The sequence below is a fragment of the Andrographis paniculata genome, unplaced genomic scaffold, assembly GCF_009805555.1.
Source record: "Andrographis paniculata isolate CXL003 unplaced genomic scaffold, ASM980555v1 Contig5END, whole genome shotgun sequence".
In the NCBI taxonomy this organism is placed as follows: Eukaryota; Viridiplantae; Streptophyta; class Magnoliopsida; order Lamiales; family Acanthaceae; genus Andrographis; species Andrographis paniculata.
The window spans coordinates 638,667-653,303 of NW_026137595.1; the positions used below are offsets into that span (position 1 = coordinate 638,667).

Sequence of the window (14,637 nt, forward strand, 5' to 3'; positions counted from 1 at the left end):
ATCTCAAGAGTATAGTATACTATGTAAACAAAGAAAATTTATCGAAGAAAATGAGTCGAAAATACGCATATATGTGTACATGTTAATGCGACAAATAGCACAGCATCCACAACATATTTGCCACAATTGAAGGCTAGTGTTTGAAAACTTTCACTACTAGCCTCAAAATTTTAAAACAAGTACCACAAAACCTGAGTCTGAGTTTTTCTTTCAAACTTGGCCTCCAAAACTCCATACAGAATATATCTAAAAACATGGAACACAGAAAGTCGAGCATTAGAGATCATCAATGGTAGGTATTATAATTCAGAGTTGAGGGAGGGATTACCCGAGCGTTGGTTCCGGGCAGCAGCTGCATCATCGCAGTTCAAATAAGAGGCGACTTGATCAATTTATTCAAATCCCACAGCACCCGCATCAATCCGAGTCTTTTTGCCGCCTGATCAAATGTGGTCCCTGTCACTTCCATGGGATGAGGAACCTTAGAGGATCTGTCAACCGACAGTTGCCAAACATCCACCACGCACATTCCAGATTGATCCAGGGCGTTCCCGCACCATTTACCATGGACCTGAAAAACCTTACCCTTGCCAACTTTCTCACCATTCTCACCAAGAAGCATTACATATTGCCCTGCCTCAACATTAACACCTGATTTTACAACATCCTGAGGTACAGCGACCGTGGTTCCCAAGTCCACGTCAACGTTGGATGTCAGTGCAGTGTCTATCACCTCAGTCCTAACACTCCCCCTAACGCGAGTATCATCCATAGGACTCTGGGGTGAATCCAGGTGTTCAGAACCCCCTTGTTTACCGAGATTCTCCCCTTCATAAGATACACGGACATCCTTGGCTGCTCGAGCCAGCCTAGCTTTTCGGTTATTAAGCCTGGTAAAAAAGTAGGCCAAGGAATTAAAAGAAAATGCTATGTTAAAAAAGGTTTATGACCATCAATATTAGCGCAAATCACCGACAATTATACTTACACTATAAAACCTTAAATTTTGAACCAAAATGACAACAAATATGATTTTTCTCAGTACTTACAGTTACCCTTATAAAAAACAGCCATTCCATAAATCACTTCACAGGACGAAAGTAATCGTAACAGCAATATAAAACCCACCGGCAAACTTTATAGCAACATATTAACATAAATCTTTGGAGTTCAGATATCAAACAAGAGGGTGGCAAACTGTATATAGAAAGATTGCTACCAAAAAATAAAATAAAATAAAACCAATGTAATTTGTGCATGGCTGGACAGTTGCATCTCTGGATTTATGGCACCCTAATTTGAATAATTTAAAGCATATAAGATCTAAAGCGCAAAACAACGATAGATCTTACCAATTTTTAAGCCTGGAAGTTGTAACCTCAGCGCCCTAGACATAAGAAACAAAAATAACAGAAGTCAGAGAACAGAACGAAAAAAAACAAACACAAATGAGGTCCAAGTTTCATACTCACATGAAGGCTCAGTTTGTCAGCCCATGATCGTAATGCAACTGCATTACGGTGCATGTCAGGCTCATCCACAAGGGCACTTTCAATAAGAGCTATTTGTTTATCATTCATGACAGTTCGTTTCCGTTTTCTTTGCTGCCTGTCATCTGAATTTATAGCATCAACCTTTTCATCCTCCAGAGTTTCATCAAATCCAGATCCTTTTACTTGATCAGCATCCAACCGATCAATGGAGTTCTTTCCTCGTGTGGGACTAGAATCTGAACCACTTGTTTCAGTAATCCGAGAATCTCTCTCAACTTCTCTTAAATGTGTGGTGGGTCCAATATATTTAATCTGTTCTGCCATTTCAGATTTCTTAGCATTTCCACTGATAATCAATTGATCTGTTTCTCGGGAAGCAACAGTCTCACTTCTGTCCACTTCCACATTGCCACCATTATGATCATGATTTGGTGCTACTCCTTTGTGCAAAGATGAAGAGCACTCTTCTGTATTTTGAGCATCCTAGTGGATACAAAACCCAGTATCAACTGAATGAAGATAATAGAAAAGTTTATAACATCACTAAAAATGGTTCTTAATACACATGAGACATGAATCAAATACAAATACACCCGGACAATCACCCGAAGGAAACATTGACATCTCTAATGTGTTCCTTTATGGTTCTGCAATAATGAAGACTATTCTCTTTTGAATTAAATTTTATCTAATAAATAATTTTTGTTTAAATATACAAGTTGTTGGTACTCACCTAAAAGCTACCATTTCATTGTTTATCCTTTGATGGTCTAGTTTGAACACATTGAGTGGGAATACATCAATAACTTCATGTAGATAGGAAGATAGATGGCCGTCAAGAAGAAGGGTACCATACTACTTCAGGATAAAATATCAGAACATTTGGTATTAAAATTAAGAAACAAATTTTACCTGGATTTGATCCACAGATGCAGCAGGAACAAGTAGAGCCTTAAATTGATCGATAAACAATCTATAAGAAAGTTAATAGTCTCAGAATATAGCTCTAGAATAGCAATAAAAAATGAAGTAAAAGTACTTCTCAAAAAATAAAGCACCACTGAACAGAGAGCATGAGAGGGACAAATATATATTCAAATTACCTTAAAAGGTGAACATCTTCCTCGTTTATAAATTCAGGTACCAAAGACTCTGCGTGAGTTAACAGTGAATCTACAAGCCAAGGAAAAGAAAAAAAGAGCCATTAAAATAAACTGAGATGAGCGCTCCATCAATTGATGCAACAATAATAAGTAGCTATACACAGATTCTTTGTAACAGCAGTAGATTTTTCAGGATCAACAGAAGATTGAGATCCACTCGCTTGTTGTGATGATTCCTTCTGTAAGAAACTAATGAATTTCTGGAAAAAATGGTTCTTCTCATCTGTCATAGAAACAAAGGCTTTATTAGGTGAAAAGAGTATAAATAAATAAAATCAAATCAACAGCCAAATAAATACAACAAAAAATTCAAGAGTTAATTACCTTGACATACATCAGGAACAAAACAATGAAGGTTCGCAATCACTTTTATGAATAAAGATGTCCTCTGATGGGCATAAGATGCTCGAGGCACACTGCAAGAAACAAGGGTAAATGTATTTTCTTTGTTCAGTTAGTCAACTAGAAGTATCATCAAAATCATGCAATCTGCTAATTTGGAGAGAGGATTATTCAAACCATCTAGCAGTTGCAATGATACGTACTCTAATATTCCATCATCTTCACAGACTGGAAGATCAGTTGAACACCAACCAGACAAAAACTCTCCATGCGGAAGTGAAAAGGTTGCTGCCAAAGTCTCCGTCTAAGGATATAATAAAACTAGTCAGGAACAAGACAATCTAAATACTCTCCTCCAGAAGACACTTGACCAGTTCAAAGAGCAAAAATGGCATGATACTGACATTTGTGTACCAATAAATTTAATGACGAGAACTACCACACCATTGTAATAGAGGTTCAGAAACTGCAAGCATAACTCATCAAAACATTCCTTTGAAATATGAGTGCAGAGTGTGATATGTGAGAAACAAATTTATCCATTTACAACTTGACTAACAGAACACTAGATTATAGAGTGAGAATAATAAAACATTGTAACATAATTACACTGCAGTCTTACCGCCATAAATTAATGTTGATTTACTAAACATAAAATACTAATATTGGAAGCAAATTAATACTTAAGCATTAAAGTCTTTATTTTGGAGAGACCGACCCTCAAAATTGAACATGAAAGTACACAAAAAAAAAAAGAAAAAGAAAAAGAAAAGATGATGACATGTCACACAGGAAAATCAAGAAGCATCCATAAACCAGAAAATAAAAGTCATTATTATAAAACTGAAGCTTACAAAGTTCATCATGATATATGGTCGAAAATTTGAATCATCAGAGAACATATCCACGATTCGCATAGCATTAAGTTCCAGCTGCCCTTTTGGATAGATTGTCTTTGGAGCAGTTGTATCTACTCCAAACATAGTCTTCAATAATTCAAGAACCTAAAAAAAACTAAATGCTGTAAAACCTCTCGAAATTAAGTATAACAACAGCCTCCTGGTATGTGGAATGATAATCATGCCTAAACAACGAAGCAGGATTCAACACATGAACATGCACTAGCTACTATGAGCATCATAGTGTGGCCAATGATGGGTTTCATAACACACTAGAATTGTGATAAGATGATGCAGATTTCGTAATATTAAACAGAAAGGAATTTTCAGGTCCACTATTCCGGAGCTCTCAACAATTTTATAATCCATTGTGAGAATCAATATACTTTCATCTCAAAACCCTAATTACTTTTTTCTGGAAAGAAGTAATTATATTCTCAAGCAAGGGCCGATAGAAGACCACATATAAACTTCTGCAAATGAAACCATGAAACATAAAAACCTGCAATACAATAGCCTTTGCCAGATTCCGAGTTTTAATATTGCTTGCAATTTCATCAAGGTAGGAAACATTCTCTGTTTCACAAAGGTAGAGTAGCTGCACCAGAATAAGTTGCAGTTAAACTTCCATACCGAAGCTCTTTCATGCTCACAATGCAAAATAGAACCCTGAAGAAGATAAAATCTTTAGAGTATTGGGCTTCGACTCACAATAGATAAAGCTTTGGTTTTCAACCGAGAGACTGATGCCATATATGATGACAATGTACTGTAAGATGGAGATACTTTTAAGCTAAGAACAGCTCGAACCAGTACAAAAACCCCTTCATTTCCAGAAAACTCCTGCAGTTCATTAACATAAAGAAGATACTATTAATAATCTTCATGTTGAAGGATGAAATGTTGCAACAATGAGAGCCAAGATAATAAGCATTAAATGCAATACTTTGCCAAATCCAGCAATATTTAAATAGTGCTTCAAAGGGATGTTCCTTAAACATGTGTTGTGCGACAACGAAGAAGCTAATTGTGACTTATTACAATACAAACAATACTAAACAGAACCATTGAATACTGTCAGAAGAAGACATTATATGGCCAATGCAGCAAACCAATCAACTAGAAGCATTCTTTAGCCTATGCACTTATAGTCCTAGGAGAGAGGTCTCCCCAATGAGCACAACCGGATGGTTTCCAGATCAGCATTGTCTAAGAGAAGTAAATATTCTCATCATACTTCCATTATAAAACAACTCAGATACTACCAGATCAAAGACCTAGTTCAAAAGAAATACAAGACCTTATTTTTAACAATGCTCTCTCTGAAAATCTGCTGCTCGCATAAAGATTGCAGAAACACCAAAGAAGAGTCACACTGTTGGAAAAGATGGTTCAAGGTCTCTCCAGCCGTAGGTGTATTGTTGGCAGAGGAGTCAATGTTGTCAGCAGACAGCTTGGTTTGGAGGAACTTTACATCAATAGAAACAGCAGACAATGTTGCATCCATAAAAATTTTAACCTGGCGCGAATGTAGCATTTTGTTAAGAGCATTGCTAGCAAGCATTCTGAAACAACAGAGAGCCAGGAATATCAGAGTGAAACGAGTGGAAACAAATTCAAATTCCAGTGTAGTGCTTTCAGTAAAAGATTTCTTATATGTAAAATGAGTAACAGACACGTCAAGTATGGATTTCCTTGAGGGCCCAAAACATTTACCTTATATGCAAGCAAAACTTGAGCAACCTCTTCGAACTTAGGAGTAATAATGACAGTCAATAATTTTAGGCTGCACGCAACCAAGGCTGAGTGCAAAAGAACCATGTCATTGGGAACGTCGCAATTTTCCTAGAAAACAATATAGTCAACCAACAACTCTTATAAACAAATACGCATGCATGAACACACACAGAGATCAAATGCCCAAGACTGGAAAAATACCTGTTTGAATGCACCAAGGAGGATGAGCAAATAAAAGACTAAATCAATAAGCTGTTCGGATACCTCTTCGTCATTACGAAATATCTGCATCAAACATTTGAAATGATATGAATAATTGGTAGTTCAGTTTGCAGAACTATATGCATACAGTAATAATAACATCAAATAGACATGAGAAAACAGGCCATAAAGGGCGAAAAGAAAAACTTAATGGGACTTTGAGAAGATATAAAGCTTGGCATAGGTTGAAATACTTTCGGAAATCATACTTTCATCTCATACAAAACAAATATAACTTATGCTCACCTCTTCAATTATGGGCACACGAGATGCAAGATCGCACATAGAATGCAGCAGAAGAATTCCACACAACAAGTATTTGAAAGTGGCCTTGTCCCGTTCCCAAGCCATAATCACGGCAATCAGGTGAAGAGGAAGACACCTTGCAAATTTTTCCAAGTCAACCTGCAATATTAGTGTAAAATGATTGTCATAAATGTATCAAAATCTAACAACAGATTGTTGTTTAGCTCCTCTTAAGAACCTGTATCTCTGATCCATCTTCAGCAACATGTCGAACAACATTATTCCTTGAATCCCTGATTAGTTTGCTGAGTTGTTGTGGGGTGAGCTCATGTAGTCCTTTTACAGCAGCAATTAAGTCTAAGGCCTTCATAAAACCCACCATGTCGTCATTCATCCATGTGTTATTTATCGAAATGCATTGAAGGAGAACAGAAATGAAAGTAACATGTGGCAAAGGAAACCTATCACTCTGAGCACAAAAACATTTGCAAGCAAACTTGCCCCAAAAAAATGTAGAAAATGTAAGAGCAATTCTCTTTTAGCTCAATCCAACTTCCTCTTGCTAATAAGTGGCCACACAATCAATAAATGTTTTTAACATATCTCAAGTTTCTATGTTTGGATGTCTTTCCCAAAACGAAAACATTTCCGAAATTCCAATCATATCAAACATTAACTCTTCAAAAAATAAAACGCTCACGATTTCCGATAAATACAAAAACAGTTGAATAATATTCAATAGTTACCCCTTTTTTATTCATCTCAAAAAACCCTAGTCCTATACACTAAAACTAACCATCACATCTACCACTAACCACATCAGTCAACTACATATATCCCATCAATGTACAATGTTCTACATAAACAATACAAATCAAACACAATCAGTCATTCTTTTAACACTATTCAATACTATTACACAATAAAAGCACAGTATTTCACAAAACCAAATATCCAAAAATACAACCAAACTTGGTGAATATATCCCAAACAACCCGTACAGGAAAGAGAGTTTGAACTGAATTTCCAGATATCACAGAAAGGTATTTAAATTCCCATATTATGGCCCATATTTCCCATCAAGGAGGCTTCGAAAGGAGTATATTCGTTTACACGTAACTATTTAATCAAGATTTTCTTCAGAATCCTCTTCCGAGTTCAATTGAACGACGTACACGCAAAAATACACCAATCCACTCACGCAAAAGCCAATAAACTGAATCTTTCACAAACGTCGCTCATGCTTACCACATCAGGCCGGCCTCTGAGCATAGAGTTTACAAGCTCACTGCGGGGGGGGCCTTCGTTAGACCCGCTCATCTTCAAAATCTGCACGCACAGAACTCGAAACATTCAGGAACGAACACCACTCCCACCGACGCAGAGGAAAAAGAAGCAAACATGTATTCCCAGCAAGGTTACACATAAAACCTATACATCCATGCCTGTTCGTTCCCAAATTATCATTTACGAACTAGATTATGTGCCTCCCTTTGTTCTTTACAAACCAGAAGAGCCCTAAACTTTCCTTGAAACTCGTAAAATGAGAATATACCAAAACAAAACAAGAGAAGCGATAGAGAAAATAGATTTACCGCTTGAGGGATGGAGACTGAGAAGATTCCAGAAGAAGAGGCCAGGGGGTCTGGCTTCAGGAAGACGACTGTGGGGAGTTCACGCTTTAGTCACACTCAATTTTATTTCCCATTTCCGCTTTTATACTGCCAACATCAGGCGCCGCTGTAATTAGACTTGCCCAACCGGATCTGAACCGGCGATTTCCGGCATCCATCGAACCGAGATCGAAGCAGTTTCCGTGAACCGCCAGTTTTCGTTCGAACCGGCCATTCATCTTTGTTTTTAAATGTAAATAATGAATATAAAAATAATATTTTATATTTAATTATTAACTTTGTAAATTAATAAAATATATATTATATATATTACGGTAATTTGTATATATATAATATTATTTTAATAATATTTATATATAATTTGTTATATTTAAAAATACTAAATGAATAAGTATTGAAATTATTAGTGCATTTTTTATTTATTTTATTGTATACTCATATTTTATAGTAAAATAATACTCAGTGTTTGTTAATTTGAGTTTGTTTGCCTAAGATTTTTCATAATTTTTAATATATATTTTATTTGTTAATAAAATTAATATTTAATATAAAAGATTATTTTTTATATTATAAATATATTTTGCATATTTCAAATTAAAATAAATTTTTATATCAAAACATTGTTTGTTTGGGAGTTTGGATTTTGAATTGGGATTTGAATAGTAAAAATTTTGAATTTGAATAGTGGTACGATGTGATATAAATAGATATTGATGTGATATTTTGAATATAAAATTGAATTTTAGTATAATATAGATCCAATTCAATCCCCCAAACAAACACACACTAATATGTTTTTTTTATGGATGTATTTTTTATATTAAAAATATCACTTTATAAGAGCTACAATTTTTATGGGCCGGAAGCCTTTCAAAAGATAATGGAGGCAGCTATGTTGGCAACGGAGACGACGAATATAAAGAATTATATTATTAATATAAAAAATATTTGATGTTAGAATTTTTATTTTCTATTTTATTATGAATAAATAATATATATTTTATATTAGTATTTATATATTTTTTAATAATATTTATAAAAAATTATTTTATTAGAAAATATGAGTCAACAAATCCATATTTATAATTAAAATTATTTAATTATATAATTATAATTACTTTCCATTGCAAAAATTGTTTCTATGGCGGCTAAAAATTTAATCAAATTAAACCTAGAGCAGGCAAAAAGATAGCCTGTTCGTACACCTCAATTTTAAAATTATGATTCCAAAAAAATAATATTTTATATTTTTTACACAATTTTTTATATTACACGTCAAAAATAAATTAATAAAATATTTAAATATTTATTATAAAAAAATTAAAAAAATAAATATTCAATTTAAAATAATATATTTATATTCTTAACACAATTTATCGTATCATATACAAAAAAATCAATCCATAAGAAAAAAAAGCTAGCCGAACAAAGCCAAAGTATTTCATGCTAACTTGGCGCCCATAGCAATTTATTTTCACTCGAGAACACTTCTCGTTTAAGCCCACAAAAATAATTTCTATAAGACGGATATTTTTATTTATTTTTGAGTACTAAAATAATTCAATAGGCACGCAAAAACTCAAAAAATTCAAAATTCAAAGCATTTCCATACTAACCCCCAGAAATTGCAAATCATTTTCGCTCATGAACACTTCTCATTCAAGCATGCAAAAATAGTTCCTACAAACGAAATTATTATTATCATTTTTTAACCAAATTAACCTTAGAGCGGGCCAGAAGGACAACTAAAATATTTCTTTAGGCGCACAAAAATTAACAAAATCTAAAGTATTTCCATCCTTGCTTCCCGTGCATTGTAATTCATTTTCGCTTCTGAACACTTTCCACTCAAGCGCACAAAAATAGTTCTTATAAGGCGGATTTAAAAAAAAAAAAAGCAGCCAAATTAACCTTAGAGTGGGCCAAAAGACAACTAATTTAAATATTTCTCTGGACGCCAAAAATTCATAAAAAAAAAATTCAAACCTCAAAATACTTTCATGCTAGCCTCCCGCACACAGCAATTTATTTCCCTCCTAACACTTTCTTTATAAACCTATGGTCGGATTCAGACTCATTTCACTTTCTTGACCTCTAATCTCACTCCTAATGAGCTCGAACGGAGAAGCTTCAGCCAAAGGAGGGGGAGGCCATAGGTCCTCCAAGTCTTGCTCCCGCTCACAAAAGGCAGGATTGAATTTCCCTGTCGGAAGAATTGAAAGGCTTTTGCGGGAAGGCAACCCTGCCACTCGATTCAGCGCTGGTGCGCCAGTATACTTAGCAGCTGTTTTAGAATACCTTGCTCTTGAGGTGATCTATCATATCTATTTTTATTTGCTTTATGTGTCTTAATTTCTCGTAATTGAATCGTTGATTTTCGTTTGATTTTAGGTGTTGGAGCTTGCAGGCGACACGGTCAAACAGGCCAACAAAACTAGAATTACGCCAACACAAATTCAAGTGGCTGTACAAACTGATAATGAGCTGAGGGAAGTGTTTGGGAATGCTACAATTCCCAGTGCAGGTTTGTCGAGCAATCTTCGTGCAGAGCTTTTTCCAACGAGTAGTGAAAGAAATCAATGAGAGGGTAGTACTCGTAGTACTCATTTTAGGGATCAATTTTTTTTCCCCCTTTGTAAAAATTGAAATTCTCCATTTTTGAACGAAGGAATCTATTTTCCTTGTTTATTCTATCATATTAATGATGTGCCAAGAAATAGATTTTAATCGAAACATAAAAGATTATGTTATCCTCAACTAGCATAGTGTTAAAGAAAAATTAATGCACAATATAATTAACAAACACTACAAGCAATAGTTTTAGGTAGTCAAGAATGATAGTAATAATAATATATCCAAATTTACCCAAGAGATGTCAAAAGCCCGCCAAGATATTTCTCTGAGCGCCCAAAAGAAATTCACCATACTCAAAATTTAAATTATTCCTATGGTAAATTCCCGAACGCACTACAATTCATTCACTCATGAACACTTCCATTCAAGTGTGTGAAAATAGTTTCTATAAGATAGAAAAAAACATTTAACCAAATTAACTCTAAGGCAGGCCAAAAGACAATTAAGATTTTATTTTTTGGCGCGTAAAAATTTTAAAAAATTCAAAATTTAAAATATTTCCATTCTAGTTTCCCGTGCATTGTAATTCATTTTTCCTCCTTAACAATTCTCATTCAAGCATTTGATATTGTTCATTTATAAAGATAGTTAGGATGTTTCAATAAGCGTGCAAAAACTCACATAATTGTAAATTGAAAGTATTTCCATGCTAACTTCCCGTGCATTGCAATCATTTATACTCATAAACACTTTCCTTTCAAGCACGCAAAAATAGTTCCTATAAGGCGAATTTTTTCAACTGCCAAAAGATGACTAAAATATTTCTCTAGGCACCCAAGATTCACAAAATTCAAACTTCAGAGTATTTCCATTCTAGCGTCCCGTGATTGCAATTCATTTTTGCTCATGAACACTTCCCATCAAGCGCGCAAAAATTGTTTCTATAAGGAAGAAAAAACAACTAAATAAAAATTTTCTCTAGGCGCGCAAAAAATTCACAAAAATCAAACTAATTAAAAATTTTATCTAGGCGCGCAAAAAATTCGCAAAAATCAAACTAATTAAAAATTTTATCTAGGCGCGCAAAAAATTCGCAAAAATCAAACTAATTAAAAATTTTATCTAGGCGCGCAAAAAATTCGCAAAAATCAAACTAATTAAAAATTTTATCTAGGCGCGCAAAAATTCACAAAAATCAAACTAATTAAAAATTTTCTCTAGGCGCGCAAAAATTCACAAATATCAAACTTCCGCGCTCAATCTATTTTCCCTCCTAATACTTTCTTTATAAGCCCATCATCGGATTCACCTCATCTCACTTTCTCGATAGGGCCTCTAATCTCAAGTCCAATGAGTTCGAACGGAGAAGCTTCAGTCAAAGGAGGCAGAGGCCGTAGGTCCTCCAAGTCTCGCTCCCGTTCACAAAAGGCAGGGTTGAATTTTCCTGTCGGAAGAATTGATAGGCTTCTGCGGGAAGGCAACCCTGCCACTCGATTCAGCGCCGGTGCGCCAGTCTACTTAGCCGCTGTTTAAGAATACTTGGCTCTTGAGGTGATCTATCATATATATTTTTATTTGCTTTATGTGTCCTAATTTATGGTCATTGAATCGCTGATTTTTGTTTGGTAACTTGTTTCCTTAATTAAGGTGTTGGAGCTTGCAGGCGACACGGCCAAACAGGCCAACAAAACTAGAATTACTCCGACACATATTCAAGTGGCTGTGCAAACTGATAATGAGCTGCGGGAACTATTTGGGAATGCTACAATTCCCAGTGCTGGTTTGTCGAGCAATACTCGTGCTGAGTTCTTTCCAGAGAGTGGTGAAGGAAATCAACGAGGGGATAGTACCTCATTTTAGGCATCACTTTTTCATTCCCCTTTTGTAATTTTCCATTTTGAATGAAAGTATCTATTTACATTGTTTATTCTATAATATTAATGATGTACCAAGAAATAGATTTTAATCAAAACATGATGAACAAGTTACCCTCAACTAGCATAATGTTAAAGAAAAAATTAATGCACAAACAATTAACAAAATCAACTGTTTTAGGTAATCAATAATGATAGTAATAACAATACATCCAAATTTACACTAGAGATGTCAAAGGCCCGCCAAGATATTTCAAAAAATTCACAAAATTCAAATTTTAAAATATTTTCCATCCTAGATTCCCGAAATCAAGTGGCCAAAAGACAATTAAGATTTTTTTTTTTTCTTTTTGGCGTGTAAAAATTGAAAAAATTCAAAATTCAAAATATTTCCAAGCTAGCTTCAAAATTGTTACTATATAAAGATAGCTAGAATGTTTCAATAAGCATACAAAAACTCACAAAATTTTAAATTCAATGTATTTCCATGCTAACTCTCTGTCCATTGCAATCATTTACACTCTTGAACACTTTCCTTTCAAGTGCGCAAAAATAGTTCCTATAAGGCGGATTTTGTTTTTTTAACAGCCAAAAGACGATAAAAATATTTCTCTAAGTGCTCAAAATTCACAAAATTCAAACTTCAAAGTATTTCCATGCTAGCTTCCATTGATTGCAATTTATTTTCACTCGTGAACAAAAGCGCGCAAAAATAGTTCCTATAAGGCAGAAAGGACAACTAACTAAAATCTTTCTCTAGGCGCGCAAAAAATCACAAAAATCAAACTAATTAACAATATTTCTCTAGGCACGCGAAAATTCACAAATATCAAACTCATTAAAATATTTCTCTAGGCGCGCGAAAATTCCCAAAAATCAAATTAATTAAAATATTTCTATAGGCGCTCAAATATTCACAAATATCAAACTAATTAAAATATTTCTCTAGGCGCGCAAATATTCACAAATATCAAACTAATTAAAATATTTCTCTAGGGGCGCAAATATTCACAAAAATCAAACTAATTAAAATATTTCTCAGGCGCGCAAATATTCACAAAAATCAAACTTCAAAGTATTTACATGATAGCTTCCCGCGCACCTCAATTTATTTCCCTCCTAACACTTTCTTTATAAACCTATGGTTGGATTCACACTCATCTCACTTTCTTGATAGGGCCTCTAATTTCAATCCCAATGAGCTCGAACGGAGAAGCTTCAGCCAAAGGAGGCAGAGGCCGTAGGTCCTCCAAGTCTCGCTCCCGTTCACAAAAGGCAGGATTGAATTTTCCTGTAGGAAGAATTGAAAGGCTTCTGCGGGAAGGCAACCCTGCCACTCGATTCAGCGCGGGTGCGCCAGTCTACTTAGCAGCTGTTTTAGAATACTTGGCTCTTGAGGTGATCTATCATATATATTTTTATTTGCTTTATGTGTCCTAATTTATGGTCATTGAATCGCTGATTTTCGTTTGGTTGCTTGTTTCTTAAATTTAGGTGTTGGAGCTTGCAGGCGACACTGCCACACAGGCCAACAAAACTAGAATTACTCCAACACAAATTCAAGCGGCTGTGCAAACTGATAATGAGCTAAGGGAACTGTTTAAGAATGCTACGATTCCCAGTGCTGGTTTGTCGGGCAATATTCGTGCCGAGCTTTTTCCAAAGAGTGGTGCAGGAAATCAAGGAGAGGGTAGTACCTCAATTTAGGCATCAATTTTTTCATTACCCCTATGTAATAATTGTAATTCTCCATTTTTTGAATGAAAGTTTCTATTTGCCTTGTTTATTCGATCATATCCAAATTTAAACTAGAGATGTCAAAAGCCTGCCAAGATATTTCTATGAGCGTGCAAAATATTCACAAAATTCAAAATTCAAAGTATTTCCATACTAGTTTCCCGGACGCACTACAATTTATTCACTCATGAACACTTACATTCAAGTTTGCGAAAACAGTTTCTATAAGATGGAAAAAAAAAAAACACATTTAACCAAATTAACTCTAAGGCAGGCCAAAAAACAATTAAGATTTCTTTTGGTGCATAAAAATTTAAAATCTGAAATATTTCCATGCTAACTTCCCGTGTATTGTAATTCATTTTTCCTCCTTAACAATTCTTATTCAAGCATGCAAAAAATTGCTCCTATATAAAGATAGCTAGGATATTTCAATAAGCGTGCAAAAACTCACAAAATTGTAATTTCATTATATTTCCATGCTAACTTCCCACTCATGACAATCATTTACACTCGTGAACACCTTCCTTTCAAGCGCACAAAAATAGTCCCTATAAAGCGGATTTTTTTAACCACTCACGACTAAAATATTTCTCTAGGAGCGTAAACTCAGAAAATTCTAACTTCAAAGTATTTCCATTATAGCATCCCGTGATTGCAATTCATTTTCTCGCATG

At 34.6% G+C, this 14,637-nt stretch overlaps 3 protein-coding genes across 6 annotated transcripts; 2 read left to right on the plus strand and 1 right to left on the minus strand.

Moving 5' to 3' along the window:
• Nucleotides 1–37: 37 nt before the first annotated feature.
• LOC127258730 (nodulin homeobox) lies at nt 38–7,847 on the minus strand. Of its 4 annotated transcripts, none has more exons than XM_051285684.1 (19): nt 7,737–7,847; nt 7,390–7,470; nt 6,380–6,505; nt 6,142–6,300; nt 5,836–5,919; nt 5,614–5,742; nt 5,198–5,416; nt 4,609–4,740; nt 4,400–4,495; nt 3,853–4,002; nt 3,202–3,302; nt 2,981–3,072; nt 2,757–2,879; nt 2,597–2,666; nt 2,406–2,466; nt 1,473–1,976; nt 1,353–1,387; nt 329–890; nt 38–246 (listed from the first exon to the last, which is right to left on the minus strand). In XM_051285684.1, the coding sequence occupies exons 2-18, from the start codon at nt 7,459–7,461 to the stop codon at nt 368–370; spliced, it is 2,676 nt and encodes an 891-aa protein (XP_051141641.1). In that variant the 5' UTR covers nt 7,462–7,470; nt 7,737–7,847; the 3' UTR covers nt 38–246; nt 329–367. The 4 variants fall into 4 exon arrangements, with proteins under 4 accessions (XP_051141641.1, XP_051141644.1, XP_051141643.1 ...); XM_051285687.1 differs by lacking the exon at nt 7,737–7,847 and adding an exon at nt 7,587–7,728; XM_051285686.1 differs by lacking the exon at nt 7,737–7,847 and adding an exon at nt 7,573–7,704.
• Nucleotides 7,848–9,884: 2,037 nt separating this feature from the next.
• LOC127259074 (uncharacterized) lies at nt 9,885–12,209 on the plus strand. The gene is made up of 3 exons (XM_051286222.1): nt 9,885–10,085; nt 10,167–10,299; nt 12,013–12,209. Exons 1-3 carry the CDS (start codon nt 9,885–9,887, stop codon nt 12,207–12,209), a joined length of 531 nt encoding a protein of 176 aa, XP_051142179.1.
• A 1,211-nt stretch (nt 12,210–13,420) lies between these two features.
• LOC127259075 (uncharacterized) lies at nt 13,421–13,930 on the plus strand. The gene is made up of 2 exons (XM_051286223.1): nt 13,421–13,621; nt 13,718–13,930. Exons 1-2 carry the CDS (start codon nt 13,421–13,423, stop codon nt 13,928–13,930), a joined length of 414 nt encoding a protein of 137 aa, XP_051142180.1.
• Nucleotides 13,931–14,637: the final 707 nt, after the last annotated feature.

What these genes read in the sequence shown, in the direction of transcription:
- LOC127258730 (XM_051285684.1), bottom strand. Translation starts at nt 7,461, where the DNA reads ATGAGCGGGTCTAACGAAGGCCCCCCCCGCAGTGAGCTTGTAAACTCT. An exon ending in AAGATGGATCAGAGATACAG is followed by an intron (nt 6,301 to 6,379) that starts GTTCTTAAGAGG and finishes CTAATATTGCAG; the next exon opens with GTTGACTTGGAAAAATTTGC. An exon ending in GAAGATGTTCACCTTTTAAG is followed by an intron (nt 2,467 to 2,596) that starts GTAATTTGAATA and finishes ACTTTCTTATAG; the next exon opens with ATTGTTTATCGATCAATTTA.
- LOC127259074 (XM_051286222.1), top strand. Translation starts at nt 9,885, where the DNA reads ATGAGCTCGAACGGAGAAGCTTCAGCCAAAGGAGGGGGAGGCCATAGG. An exon ending in TAGAATACCTTGCTCTTGAG is followed by an intron (nt 10,086 to 10,166) that starts GTGATCTATCAT and finishes GTTTGATTTTAG; the next exon opens with GTGTTGGAGCTTGCAGGCGA. An exon ending in TGCTACAATTCCCAGTGCAG is followed by an intron (nt 10,300 to 12,012) that starts GTTTGTCGAGCA and finishes TGGAGCTTGCAG; the next exon opens with GCGACACGGCCAAACAGGCC.
- LOC127259075 (XM_051286223.1), top strand. Translation starts at nt 13,421, where the DNA reads ATGAGCTCGAACGGAGAAGCTTCAGCCAAAGGAGGCAGAGGCCGTAGG. An exon ending in TAGAATACTTGGCTCTTGAG is followed by an intron (nt 13,622 to 13,717) that starts GTGATCTATCAT and finishes TCTTAAATTTAG; the next exon opens with GTGTTGGAGCTTGCAGGCGA.